At 41.5% G+C, this 15,073-nt stretch overlaps 2 protein-coding genes across 4 annotated transcripts in view; both read right to left on the bottom strand.

Moving 5' to 3' along the window:
* Positions 1-579: 579 nt before the first annotated feature.
* tpt1 (tumor protein, translationally-controlled 1) lies at positions 580-7,409 on the bottom strand. The gene is made up of 6 exons (XM_080019451.1): positions 7,269-7,409; positions 6,416-6,489; positions 3,527-3,711; positions 3,332-3,437; positions 1,213-1,329; positions 580-1,000 (listed from the first exon to the last, which is right to left on the bottom strand). The coding sequence occupies exons 1-6, from the start codon at positions 7,294-7,296 to the stop codon at positions 998-1,000; spliced, it is 513 nt and encodes a 170-aa protein (XP_079875577.1). The 5' UTR covers positions 7,297-7,409; the 3' UTR covers positions 580-997.
* A 4,734-nt stretch (positions 7,410-12,143) lies between these two features.
* ranbp2 (RAN binding protein 2) overlaps positions 12,144-15,073 on the bottom strand; it is a 71,900-nt gene continuing 68,970 nt past the window's right edge. For all 3 annotated transcript variants that reach the window (XM_080019014.1, XM_080019013.1, XM_080019012.1), the window contains one exon: positions 12,144-12,935. In XM_080019014.1, the coding sequence (XP_079875140.1) occupies positions 12,630-12,935 (306 nt within the window). In that variant the 3' untranslated portion in view covers positions 12,144-12,629. The remainder of the gene's footprint in view (positions 12,936-15,073) is intronic.

Raw genomic sequence — 15,073 nt, forward strand, 5'->3', positions numbered from 1 at the left:
TCAGGGCTTAACCCTTATAATAAGTTGAATAAAGAGCGAAGATAACTAGGTTTGATTGCATGCAGCAACCACAATTAATATTTTACCCAAAAGGCATTGTCATGCAAGCCTGAACAGGCCAGTTTGGTCCACTTAATTTACTGATAACTTGAAAAACAGAACTGAAACTGTGGTGCAAAGAACACTTTAAGAAGATATAGTTGAAACCACTACACCACTGAGTACATTGATGTTATGAGTGAATCTTTCACTAACCGCATGCTGCCATCAGTCCACTAAATTCCATGGCTCATGCTTTTAGATGCACTATTTCAGCTTTAAAAATGCTGGTAATTAATACCACACATTGACCATTACATACAGCCCTAGGGGACCAGAGCTGAGAGGCTGTTGTCAAAGCAACATGAGCAGACAAGCAATTAATCACAGTTGTGATTGAATTTGTTGTCTTAGTTTTCGGGGTTGAGAATTGGTGGATGCAATCACTGATTAAGTATTAAATAAACTTAAATAGGCAGTAGTTATAGTAGTTAATAGGATGCATTATTCTAGACAGACTGTTTGCTCTGAAGTAAACAATTTAGGATGTTACAAGCTTTTATTTTTACAATTTTAACCAAAAGGCCGATGTTAAATTTAATACAATCAAAGACAATGCAAAAGGAAACCAAGCAATCAGTCTTATGTTCTTGAATGGAGGATTTGAAGCATAATCCAGGACCAAAGCTTCGAAACTGGAACGTTTGGAAGGTCTTTCAATTAACTCCAATTAAATGCTCAGAAACCATTATCCCTTACACTAGGCCAAGCAAGGGACAAAAGGTTACACTGGCTATTCCAAAGAAAATATGATTCCACTGTTGAGCATATACTTCACAGTTCAGACACCAAGGGCCATGACGTGAATAATCAATGGGGACACGTGACGCTTCCACTGTGTTATGATACGGAGGAGTTCAGCTTCCCGTCTGTGCTTCCATCTCGAGGTTTCAGGTTGTTACTGGACAGAGGAGAAAGACAATTGGAACCTGAAAGTTACTGAAAAATGTCTTAATGATCACACATAAGTTAACTTCTAATATGCACGACATCAAATCTTGTGGCAGAACTTTAAATCGAACCATAGAGCATAAAAACTGTTCAGCGTTACAATGGAGACAAAACTAGAGGGAACCTCCGTGTGGGAACAAGAGGTCCAAGCAGTGTACTTACACATTTCTCAATTTCCAGGCCATCTTTGAAGAAGACCAAGAAGGGGGTGATGCCGTCATCACGGTAGTCAAGCATTCCCACTATACCATCCGGGTTCATGGACTCGCCTGTGAAAAACTGAGCAGGGAGAGGAACAATCAAAGCCAAACCCCTTGACGCACAATACCAAACCCTGCCATTCTAACTCAGGTCTGGCCATGATTTTCATGTCACACCGACCTTCAGGTCCAGTGGGCTCCCAATCTCAAAATCTCTCCTTGGAATGTTTTGAGAGTAGATAGTAACTAATGCAATTTAGTTGATCTTTTAAAAGTAGCTAATTTGAAGCCAGCTTTACATAATTTAATAGAGCTGGATATTGAGAGAAATATTAGCAGCACAACATTGTGCCATGTTGAAGCTATTTTATAGAAGCAAGGAAGCTACAGTAGTAGCTACAGTATGTGGAACCGAGCAACCACAATGATGCAGGTTTATCTATGAAGCATATTGCAAGGTAAGCTCAACACATACAGCTGGCTTACAACGGCTTACAATTTCAGACCATGCTTCCCTTGTCTGTCTGTCCAAGTCAAACACTTCAAAAACACCAGTGAACTCTTTGAACGCATTTCAACAACAATGTGTTCCACCACAGCAAAACTCACCATCCTGCGCATTTCAAAAACTGCCAGGAGCAGCCAAAAACGTTGAAAAACCTTTCTTGAAGGAAAATTAGATTTTTCCAGATTCGTGTTCCTTTGAGTTTTTTTTGTTTTTTTAATCTATCAATGTATTTTTCAAAACAGAGTTTGATTTATAAATAGTAGAAAAATATTAAACCGTGGAGTTAAATATTCCAGTTAGATTACATGGGGAAACGCAGTTCACGTACCGGGACGCGGAACAGCGCTGAATAACGTTGATCTATCGTTTCCTCTAAAGCAAGAATCCAGGTGAAGATCATTCATCCATATTCCATGTCATGTGAAGTAACAATGTGAAACAGTTTTGATAGAATTCAACCTTTAAATCGCACTACTCTTACACACACGGCGCCACTGCTAAACAGCGAAGAAAATCCTTTTGCGTCATGCACCTACATCACTTCCATAAACAGACTGTTAAAGCGCAGCACGAGGGTGTTTCGGACTCACTTGTCTGTGAAAACTTTCTTCTCCGTACCGTTATGGATTACGCGACAAAGGTGGGTGGCGGAAGCTCTGGATCATATTTCGGACCTTGATCTGACTAGTGCAATAGATCCAAGTCAGTGTTAGCAGCGCGTACTGGACTTCATTTTCAGCGATGATAGTTCTCCAACGGCGACGCGGAGAACAACAGCGACGCTGAATCTGATATTACTCCGGACTTGGAGAACATTTCAAACAGCGGATTTCAAACTTAATGTGACAATTATTTAATATATATATATATATTATTATATAATATTTAAGTACCACCAGTTGAGACCGACGAAACATCCATTGTTGCTACAACGGAAGAAGATGATGACGTGATTAAGTCTGTTGAGGTTGGTGACAGATTTTTTGGGACTCATTATTGACGGACTCCACATTTAGTTATGTTTTCCGTACTTTTAAACTCCAAAATAATTCCACTTTTATAAAACATGTTTATTCTTATTGTTAAATAAAATATTTTTCGAAAACAAAATGAGTTGTGTTGTTTAGCTGTTCGTAATTGGCCCATTCAGCAGTATGTTTAGTAGCCATGAGGCTGTTTGTCTGCCAACCCCATTTGCATTCTGGGAGCTGAATGAATGAACTTGGTGAAAGTGAACCTCTGGAGGTGATATCTCAATCAGTTTGCCACACCCTTGTCATTAACAAGTCATAGCTTTACAAATATTTGTTTGATTTGCACAAGTGACACCTTGTTTGGAAGGGCTGATTCTCCACTTTTAAACGATGCGAAAAATATCCCGCCAAATGACCCTAAAGTATGTGGTGGGTCACATATATTAAATCTTTATATGTATCTGAAAATTGTGTAACAAAAATGTAGGATATACTGTCAGATTAACCACAAAATCAAAATGACTAACAAGTTTGGACAGATTCAGCTCCGAGCAAAAAGGCAACAATTGCCACGAGCCCATTAATTTCTGGATACTGACCTGGTAGTTCTTTCTATTTTCCATTATTTTCTTGACATCTTCTGTAACTGCCTCCACAAAAGGTTTTACCCTTTCTGGGTTGCTCTCCTCAAGCTTCGTTTTGAGCCTAGATAGGAGATATTGGATATGTTGTACCAATTAGCTTGTTTCCGTGTAGTTGTTTTACAACAAAACAAACAGATGTTTACCACTCACGCCTTGATGTATGTCTTGAGGTATGTCTTGAAATTGTCCTTGCTGAAATGGGTCTCCTGAAGCTTGGAGTTCAGAACAATATCCACACCACTGACAGTGATGCTCTCATTGCCCTCAGTCTGCTCCACAGCCGAGGCATTGCCGCCTAACAGCTGGTCATCGATACCTTCTGAACGGCAAACAACCTGATTTGTATGCAGATGAGACACAAAGGGTTCGTACATGTACAATTATGCAAATGTCAGGTACTTTCTACAAGCATAATAAAATTCCCTTCAAGCAGTTTGATGCATTAGACATTGTCTGGATGTAATAGGTCTTTCCTCTTTAACAGGGGCTCCCAACCTTTTCCAGCTAACTACAAAATCTCAAGTGTCTGCGACCGACAAGACCATAATGTTACACAAGCGATCAAATTATTATTTTAACGACCAAATCCATCAGCACCACACAGTTAAGTACAGCCAGAGAGGGCAGCCTACAATTATCACAATACAACAGTATAGGTTGCCTTCTCTTAGTCAGTCATAAAATGGCTCAAACCAACTATAACCCAAACACCAAAATAAGCCAAAGTACATTAAATCAAACACGCCGCTACTCCAACTATCAACGTCACAAAACCTAAACAGTGCCTCAGCGACAAGAATCCTCCGAAATCGGGATCTCCTTACATTTGAGTTTTCAGTGACCACGGTCATTGTCCCTGGCTGATTTATCTACGCTAGAATGCACGGTGGACTCTGCCACTGTTACTACTACAGATGCTGCGTTCAAGTCATGTGGGAATACACGTTCAAAACGACTTGCTGCTTTCTGCTCTTCGTAACATCTTTTTTTTTTATATCCACAATTACCTTTGAACTTAAATAAATTTGGAAAGGCTTTGAACAAAAGTGGGAGCTAAAGGACGTAATGTACCTGAAATGTTGTATGTTTCAAAGTTAATAAAAACAATGTATGAATGAAATGTGTGCTTATTCACATAACTGATAACATTGTGTATACTGTATATATGATAATTTCCAAAAGGTACAATGCCTCATTGCATTGGTCATACTCATTTTTTTCTATTTTCAGAAATACAATTGTGTGATTGTAACAAAAGAGCTTGAGTGCACTTTTTGTTAACAGAGCCATTTTATTTGTTTTGGTTGTTTTTATTTTAGGATACTTTAATATTTTGAAATGAAAATGTCTGAATATTCTGAAGAATAAAAAGTTAATTGCTATTTAAAAGGGTGTACATCCATTATTATGCCATTATATTATTATATCATTGGCAAAATGTGGTCGTAAAATGACATTGTTTTTCGCAATTATTTCTGGGACAATATATTGTCCAACGAAAGTAATTATCGTGACATGACTATGTATTACAAACGATTAAATCGTAAATCTGCCCAAGCCTATAAGATGCCACCCAGCTTAAGTAAAGCTTCTTCTATTTATGACCCATGCAACAGACCACCCCTTCAGGTAAACGCGGCAATGTGACTACTACAAATTAGCATGTCAATGTTGAACTCTATGTGAAAGCATCATGGCAAATATGGGTGGGGTAAGAAATAAAGTTGTTGATGCCACATCTATTCTGCACTGACCAAACTGTGACACCAGCATCAGGCACCAGCATCAGGCACGAAAACAGCACTCAAATCTGTATCCAAATCCAAGTGATTATAAACCACCAGCTTTTGTACCCTATTCCTCCTCGGGTCCCTGATTCCTTCCGTTCTCAAATTCTATCCTCATACCACACAAGCTTACAAAAATTGTCCTGTCTTTGAGGTTTGACATCAAATGCCATCAGGGGCAGATATAGAGATTAAATACTTTAATGGCAATGACCATCAAAAGGCAGAGACAGTAACAGTAGTATTTCATTTCAATAATTCCAAAAATAAATTGGTATAAAAATAATTGAAGGACCAATATCAGAGTCAAGGAAACGATGCCAACATTTTACATGTCTGATCCTGCATCCCTAGAACACAGGTGGTTGACCGATGCGGTTAAATGGCCGATGTTGATATTTAGAGAGCAGGATAACATATATAATGCTATATAGTTGCCTTTTTTTTCTCCCCTTCATCTGACAAAAACTATTCTATAATAACAACAAATGACAAAACTGCTTAACTTAAATCAACATTTAACATATTTTATTGTCCGCATTGCCTCTGCAGTGCATTTAATTAAAATTAAGAAAAAAAGTCCATGTGCCTTTTATGTTCTGTGTTAATGTGAAGTATTTCATAACAGCACTCCTGCTGTTTTCTTTCAAATCCAGTCACCGAGGCTCTTGCCATCTTTAATGGGCTAACACCATAACAAATGAATGAGACAATGGAGACAGCGAGTAAGAGGAGGCGGGGCTATGTGGGCACTAGCTGTGGGAGAGAAGAGCCAGAGGAAGCAGCTGGTACTGGTATATTGCGGGTGGAAAATCAGTATTGGAACAATATCAAATATTCAGAATCTTTATGTATAGAAAAATCTGTATTTCTGCCAACAATAGTCTGCAGAAATGTTATCGGCCTCATGAGTGCGGGCACGGGCAGATATCTCAAAATGTGCAAATATCGGCCCAATTAATCGGTCAACCCCTATTTAGTGGTAATACAATGGAAATACAGCTGTTATCTGCAGTCTGCTACCCCCCCCCCCATGTCATACATTTGCAGATAGACAATGTAATTGAAATGTGTGTTATTCTGTCATTGAACAACAAAAACATTCCATGTCATAGTTCATATATATATATATATATATATATATATATATATAAATACATACATACATACATATACACACACACACACCTAATTCAAAAAAATGTATTAATAATTTTCAACCCTTTGCAACCCTGGAAACCCGCAGACGCACCGTTCCTTCGACTTCGATGAGTATACCGCTTTTTGACGAGGTAATCTTGTAGATGTCGGAGAACATCTCGTCACCTGCAACAGGATTAAAAAACAAACGATGGAACCTATATTAATTGCGTCACGGTAGTGCCGGGGTGTCTGGTTTCCTAGATCCGATATAGCATATTAATATACATTGTTATCAAAAAGTACTCAGTCGTACTATCAATTTGTTAAATAAAGCCACAATATATATTCTTAAATAGAACAGCCAACCTTTTCATAGAGACAGTTTTGCTTCAATAGTTCACAGCAGTCTATGGCCTACTATCGTGTTCATCTGCACCTCCCCAAAAAAGGACAATTTTCCGCACTTGCTATAAAAGCATCTGGGGATGTGGAACCCGTTTGGCTGTACGGGTCGTTAAAACAGGGTAGTGTTTCTTTGTGTTTCCACTGTATTTCACCATTTAGCGAAAACCAATAGTGGCTCCGACTCCATTTTCTTCCTCCCGCCCGCCACGAGGCACACACAAACACCACACCGGCGAAGAAGTTACCGGCCCTGCGTTGCTCCCGTCTCTTAGATCGAAGAAAGTTTTCTTTAACCGGGATTTGTCGTCACTTTCACAAGAACACGCCAGATAAGGACGCGTTAGTCGCTACAAAGCTATCTGTTTGTTTCTAGTTAACGTTAGCTAAGTTTAGTTAATGGAAAACGGCTCGCATGCGGCTAATAGTTGGGGCCTCTAAATTAGAGGCGCTGGCTATCATGCTTTAGGCCCAGTTAAACCCAGTCGTTAATCGAAAAAGCAGCGGTAAGTCGCTCGATTGGTTGAACAGTAGGTCCCGCACAAATGGACAGTTCGTACCGGAGATGATGTCCCGGTAGATTATCATTTCGTCGGATTGTTGTTAAAACGGTCAGCGACAAAAGCTCCGGAGCCTCGCACCCCAAGAGGATGTGAACAGAAAAGACAGACTCGGCCTGGAGGCTGAACGTTTAGGAGTTGATGACGTCGGCCTCTACTTCTTCTTCTGGATTATTGCTCGAGAGACTACACGGAAGATGGGCGTTGCTGCCCCCCTACGGTGTAAAAAAAAAACCGTTACAAAAAACTCGGTGGAACTACACCAGGAGCATTGGCACAGTGGGCGCGACGCGGATGTACACACGTTTTAAACTATGGAGCGCCATTTGAGTCAATATTTATAATATAATAAATACATATGTCTATGAAATGGATAAATTAGGAAATACATGTGTAAATAAATGTAAATATATATAAATGATTAAATATAGTTAAATATATATTTTATATATATTGGTTTTTCAAAATACGATTTTCCTTTTTTCAGGGGAATTTTATTTAATAATGCCACATTTAAAAATATCAGTGCACTTTTATTTCATAATGTCACATTTCCATTACGTATATGGAAATGAATGGGTATCTCAGATTCAGAGCCGACGGAGAGAAGGGGAGCCAGGCCGGTGCGGACCATTGGCGCTCTCCTACGCAACAGTGCTAGGTGTGGTTGCTCGGAGGTGGTCCTCAGCTCCCGATACCTCCTCTGTTGGAGCCAGGGGCCGGAAGGAGGTGGAGCCAGTCACGGTGGAGGGCCACCACCCGGTTCCACTTGATCAGCCGCAACCTGTACACCATGTCCGACAGCTGTTCCAGCACAGTGAAAGGGCCAGCCCACTGGCTCGACAGCTTGGGGGAGAGGCCCTTCTTTCTCTCCTGGGTCCCGGGTGCAAGGTCCGCCCCCCCCGCCCCCTCCCTACCCCCCCATTAATTTGCATATAAGGAATGGAAATGTTCCATTCCCACATGGGATTTACTCCATTTACCATCAGGAAGGACCCCCACCAAAAACATGCACACATCATCTGACCAGCGATGGACACTTGGTACCAGGTCCCCAGGTGCATTGACGAATGCTGCCCACTGCTCTTGGCTGCCCCCCTGGAGGAAGGACAAGCCAGGATGGGTTAAATGCAGAGGCCACATTTCACTGGCCACCACCCCAAAAAGCATGTGCGTGTGTGTGTATGTATGTGTATGTGTATGTATACACTACTCACAAAAAGTTTGGGATATTCGGCTTTCGGGTGAAATTTCAGGATGAACCTAGAATGCACTACAATCTTTACAAGTGAACTAAATTTGACCTTCTCTAAACTTTTGAATGTACATGTCCGACTGTTCAGTGTTTCAGTACTTTTTGCACAACTTGCTGTTCTCTCACAAGGAGCTGAACGGCAAAATTCACAACAGGTGTTTGATCCATGAATCGACCAATGCATTTCTTGGTTCAATTAGAATTGGTATTTAAACAGTCCTCTTCATCATGCTGTTCATATTTTGACATCATGAGACCAAGACGACACCTAACAATTGACCAGTAGTACCTCGCCATTGCGAGGCTTCAAACAGGATGTTCTCAGAGGGAAGTGGCCACTGAGCTGAGAGTGTCACAGAGTGTCATCAGCAGGTTGCAACAGAAATACAGAGAGACTGGAAGAGTCACAGAAAGGCATAGAAGTGGACGTCCTTTGGCCACATCCCACACTGATGAGCGCTTCATTGTGAACAGTGCCCTGTGGAACCGGATGATGAATGCCGCTCAACTCCAGGCACATTTAAGGGAGGTGAGAGGCACCCAAGTGTCACGTCAGACCATTTGAAACCATTTACATCAGCGTGGTTTACGTGCTAGACGACCTGCAAGGGTACCTGACCACACCAGCAGCCACAGGCATCATTGTCTTGCACCGGCCAGGGAGCATTTATGCTGGACGAGGGACCAGTGGGCCCTTAGTGCCGTTCTCTGATGAAATTCGATTCACTTTGGGCAGAAAATATGGCCGCCAATGATGTTGGAGACGTTAAGAAGAGCGCTATGCATCAGCCACTTTAGTCACCAAACGAGCCTTTGGTGGTAGTAGTGTTAGTGTGTGCAGGTGTGTCTAGTCAATACAGAACTGCCCTACACTTTGTGAATGGGACGGTGACAAGCCCATACTACCTGAATAACATCATTAATCCAGTCATTGTGCCCCTGCATGAACAACACAGGCCTAATTTCATCTTCATGGACAACAATGCTCCAGCTCATCGAGATAGCATCATTAGGGAACGGCTGCTGGAGACTGGGGTACCTCAAATGGAGTTGCCTGCACTTTCTCCAGATCTGAATCCCATAGAAAATCTATGGGATTAGCTGAGTCGCTGTGTAGAGGCTCGTTACTCTGTGCCCCAGAACCTCAATGACCTGAGGACCACCCTTCAAGAAGAGTGGGGGGCCAGGCATCAGCAGACAATACCGTATTTTCGCGACTATAAGGCGCATATAAACGTCTATTTTTTTCCTCAAAATGTGTGGCGCGCCCTATAGTGCGGTGCGTCCTATGTGTGTTCCGCGGACATAAGGCGAGGTGGCCCGAGTTGGAGGAAAGACTCGAGCGGTGGATCATCGAGCAAAGAACGAGTGGGGCGAGCGTTTCGACGGTCACTGTTCGACTAAAAGCAGTAACGCTAGCGGAAGAAATGAAAATTGAACATTTTCAAGGAGGTCCGTCGTGGTGCTTTCGTTTTATGAAACGGTGCCATTTTTCCATCCGGACCAGGACTACAGTAGCGCAGCAACGTCCGGCGGATTATAATGAAAAGCTGGCGAGCTTCCACTCCTACTGCAGCAAACACATCGCCGACAAACGCATCCAGCCAAGCCACATCACCAACATGGACGAGGTGCCGCTCACTTTCAACATCCCGGTGAATCACACGGTGGAGAAGAAGGGGACCAGCACGGTAGCGATACACACAACGGGGTATGAAAAGGCGTCGTTTACTGTTGTGCTTGCCTGCCACGCAAATGGACAGAAACTGCCGCCTATGGTGATTTTTAAGAGAAAGACTTTGCCTAAAGAGACTTTTCCAGCTGGAGTCGTTATTAAGGCAAATGAAAAGGGCTGGATGGATGAGGAGATGATGAAAGAGTGGCTGAGGGAGGTGTATGTAAGGAGACCAGGTGGTTTTTTCCACGCATCACCATCGCTGTTAATCTGTGACTCCATGCGTGCCCATCTCACAGCCGATGTGAAAAACAAGGTGAAACAAATGAACGCTGTGCTTGCTGTTATTCCGGGAGGTCTGACAAAGGAACTACAACCGCTCGACATCGGTGTGAAGCGGCCGTTCAAAGTAAGGCTGCGAGCGGCGTGGGAGCGATGGATGACCGACGGAGACCACAGTTTCACGAAAAGTGGAAGGCAGCGCCGGGCAAGTTACGTCACAGTTTGCGGATGGATTGTAGATGCTTGGGGTAACGTGTCTGCTGGCACTGTTGTTCGAGCTTTCGCAAAAGCCGGCATCATTTCCGAGGAGCCCAGAAAGCACGGAAAGTGACTCTGACAGCGAAGAAGGGGAAACTGGCATGTCTGATTTAGCGCAGCGGTTTAATTCAGAAACAGAGGATGATGACTTCGATGGGTTTGATTAATACTTTGTAATAAATACATGAATAAAGCACAAACATACTCAGTTTTGCTCCCGCTCTATTTTTAAATACGTAGTAGAGGTATTTAAACGTAGTAGAGGATATGTACCGGTATATAAAACCCGCGCCCTATAATCCGGTGCGCCTTATGTGTGTGTTAAATACAGTAATGGCACACATAACTGAGACTGCGCCTTTTAGTACGGTGCGCCTTATGGTCGTGAAAATACGGTAAGTCGACTTGTGAACAGCATGAGACGTCGTTGTCAAGCTGTAATTGATGCTCAAGGGCACATGACAAGTCATTGAGAGATTGACATTTTTTGTTGTGGTGTACCCACCACTGTTGTTGGCTTTTGTTTTCAATAAATTGTTTGAGATGAGGAAATCACCATTGCATGTTTCTACTTAAATGCCCTACTTTCATAATATAATATCACTGTCGCGTGAACTTTTTACATTTTCCATAAATTTTACCCGAAAGCCAAATATCCCAAATATATAGTGTATGTATATATGCATGTGTTGTAGTGCGGTCATGTGACAAATAAAGATTCTTCTTCCTAAGTGGCCTAAAATGAATGTGGCATTATGAAGTAAAAGTCACATGGGATATGGAATTATGCTTTTTGCTTGTTTTTTTTTTTTTTTTTTAATAAAAAGTTATTTATTTAACTATATTTACTCATGTTTATATAATAAATATATATACAGATTTATTTATATATGCAATGCCTCAAATGGAGCTCCACATGTTTCTCAAAGTGAAGTCCATGGCACTTAGCCAGGGGCGTCCGTGAAAGGTTTTGGGGTTTTATGAAAATATTTTAATACAATATATGTATAGAAATCTCGCCAACTGCACCTCCTCACCACCGTTCGCGCGCCTGTCTCTTAAGTTCATTTCTTCAGATTTGTTTGATGATATCTTGTGTCACTACAATTTTCCATTTAATTTCACTGATCTAATCGCCGAGCAGTAATTAATAAATTCAGCCTGATCCAATGTTAAAATGTGTCCAAGAATTAAATGATGCTGCTGACAGTTCCCAGTGAGTTTTGAATGAGAAAGAAGCATTGCCACTTACATGCAGGAATTTTGTTATTACTAATCAAGTACAATAACGGAAGAAACACCTCGAAAGAAATCCCACGGATAGTTTCTAAAAACAACGGCAAGATTTTATCATGAAGCAACTGGAAAATTGTCTCAGCAAACTAAGCAATGATTTCAACCTCGATTGTAATATTTTCCAAATATTTATTGAGGGTAATTTTCAATCGTAAACCAGGTGCAATGTCCTAATCAATTTCGCTGATCCTACAATGCGAATGAGATTAATAACAGGACTGAGAAAATCTGTGTAAAAAAACAAAGGGAAAAGACAAGCATAGTATAAAGAACAGGGATGTTGTGATCAATCTTCCTTCAGTATGATGTTGAGTACGATTTTTTCAAAGCTCAAACATGCAAAAAAATAAAATAGGCAATTAAGAAAAAAAAAGTAGTTAATTTACAGTCACACACAAAACAAACCAGCCAAAGAAATTAGAGAATTGTTGGAGATTGAAGAGGGACGATGATCATTGCCTCGCTATTAATTTCTCTTCCTCTATGATTAGAGATTGGGTTTGGGCAGTAAAGCCTTGCTCTGAACAGAGGAGCTGACAGCAGCAGAAATTGTTCTCCCAGAACAATCCTCCCCGGTTAACGCCACAGTGGAGTCCTAAAGCTGTCCACAGTCTGTAATGACAATCCTCTTGCTGGGCTTGCCAGATGCCGAGCCCAGTTTGCTCATCTGCCGCACCACGTCCATGCCGTCCTGCACCCAGCCAAATGCCACATGCTTAAAGTCCAAGTTCTCGGCCTTCTTCAGTGTGATGAAAAACTGGGAGCTGTTTGTGTCCCGCCCTCGGTTTGCCATGGACAGCAGACCCGGGCCAGTGTGCCGGATGTCAAAGTTCTCATCCTCGAACTTGCTGCCGTAGATTGATTTGCCTCCCGTGCCATCCTGGTTAGTTATGTCACCGCCCTGAAATGACACATTAGGACAAGTTATTTTTGGTCGCACCAAGGAATCTTGCCACAGTGTCAGGAATCCATTTAAAAATTTGACTAATTAGGTGCCTTGTAACGAGGAGAATCACAGTGTATGCGAGCTACTACGGCTAACTATATATACAAATTTATCTCATGAGGATGAATCCCTTCAAATGCATCAAGTTAGCGAACATGTTTACCAACTTAAGATGCATCGATTGCAATTTTCTTGCCCAATTCCTATATTCCCAAGTCTGACCGACTGCTTCCGATTTCTGATCTGCTGTTCGTCAATGACAAAAACATTGTGTGATCTGAGGACGCTCATGTGACAGGACAGCTGCACATATGGACCCCTGCTGTATATTTAAGTTACCTGATTTTGTTTATTATTGTTCATCATTCACAATGGAACAACAAAGAATATGAAACTGTTCCTGAGTTCCATAAAATAAAACAACATGGAACGATCACGGAGTTCCAAGCTTGTCACCAAGCTTCGGTATAATGCAACCTGTAACTGAGCTTTAGAACGACAACATATAACTAACATGTCAATGTCCAGTTCAAATTAGAATCTTTCACAATTGCAAATATACCTTTACTCTGTTATATTAATATGGTACTTGCCATGCCAAAAAAAATTGCAATCCTTGCAAAAAAATGGCCGACTTCCTAACTCTCCTTCACTGGAAATCCTCGTTCCCTAACCGTGCATTAAACCAACAATTAAATCAAAAGTCTTTTACTGAGTGACTCATCAAGAACATTCTCAAAAAAAGATTTTAACCTTTCATCATGATCGGAGCTCATGCACTATGAACAAACAGCGAAGACACTTTGCTGTAGTGACAGCAATAGATTGTCTGCACAATTTTGGAATATTGTCAGGCGATAGATAAATAATTGATCTTATCTTCCTTGAAGTACTTCTAAACAGCCGTCATTTTTTTTATTTCGTTCTTTTTGGACAGCAACAAATATGTTCCATTACGTTGGTAGTGGGTTTGAGTATCTGCATTTTTAAGAGTACAGTACATTGGACTGGCACGGAGACACTGATCTCATGTTTAATATGCCAACATTACAGTCACATTTTTGTGTTCAATTATTACTCCCCCACTTCAAATTTTACCTCAGCAATGCACCGTCACAACTCGGATACTAAAGTATTGCTGCGCTGTGTATCAGTGAATGTTGGGTGAGTGCCCAGCACATGCTCCACCATATTTTTCATATCTGGATTTTTTTATTACTATTATTTTTTATAATATAAAAAATTATAATTGTGATAATTTTATATTATGAGTCAAACGTATTGTTCTAATCATGTCACCAGAGTTGCAAAATCCACTTATAATATGTGACTGTGGCAGTTTTGCTGACCACGCGCCAAACAAGTGGCGTTTTCAGGGATCTTTCGCATAGAGACAAAGAAGACAGGGTTGTAGAAAACACACAAGTTCATTGTGGAGAGGGGGCTTGATAGAATAAGCCCCGGAGCAGATGGACACAGGTCATGACAGGGCTCCTCTCTCCTGAGTGTGTGTGGGGATGGGGGTTTTACCTGCTGCTCATTAGACCAACCAACAAGCAACAGGTATGCAGCCACTCTGATCCTGGGTCCCCAATTACCTACATCCAGATCAGGTGTGGCAGCTCAAACCACACCATATCCACACCTCAGTGACCTTGTGCTTTAAAAGTAGTTACAAACGATGTTATAAGTGTTGAAATAAATAATCTATAAAAAGGGAACGTTGTTCCCATTGTTTTTGAACGTTGGCGCGCCACCATGTTGCAGACCGCTCGGACCTGCGGTCAACTGGACTTCGTAAAAGCCCAGTCAGATACAACAGAGAGGAAAAGTATAATGTTTCTCCAGTTTTTAATTGTAAATAAGTGAAATAAGAGAACATAGGGATTGAGAAATTCAGGAAATTTGCATGCACTTGCATGCAAGATGGGTGTGAGGTGGAGTCTCTGCGCGCCATGCTCGCTACAACAGTCTGGAGTGCGAGGAGCTAGGAGCACAGGAGGCACGGACACACAGGACCTAGCCTTGATGCTCGCTCAAAATGAAAATGTTGCACATATACCGAACACTGGTATATCAACCAGAGAATAGAA

The sequence above is a fragment of the Zeus faber genome (assembly GCF_960531495.2).
Source record: "Zeus faber genome assembly, chromosome: 18".
Taxonomy (NCBI): Eukaryota; Metazoa; Chordata; class Actinopteri; order Zeiformes; family Zeidae; genus Zeus; species Zeus faber.

Bases quoted from the DNA above. Each gene is read 5' to 3' on its own strand.
- tpt1 (XM_080019451.1), bottom strand. From the start codon at position 7,296: ATGATAATCTACCGGGACATCATCTCCG. The intron at 3,438-3,526 runs GTGAGTGGTAAA...TCTCCTATCTAG, and splicing joins CTCAAGACATACATCAAGGC to GCTCAAAACGAAGCTTGAGG. The intron at 1,330-3,331 runs GTCAGTATCCAG...CTCCCTGCTCAG, and splicing joins AAAATAGAAAGAACTACCAG to TTTTTCACAGGCGAGTCCAT.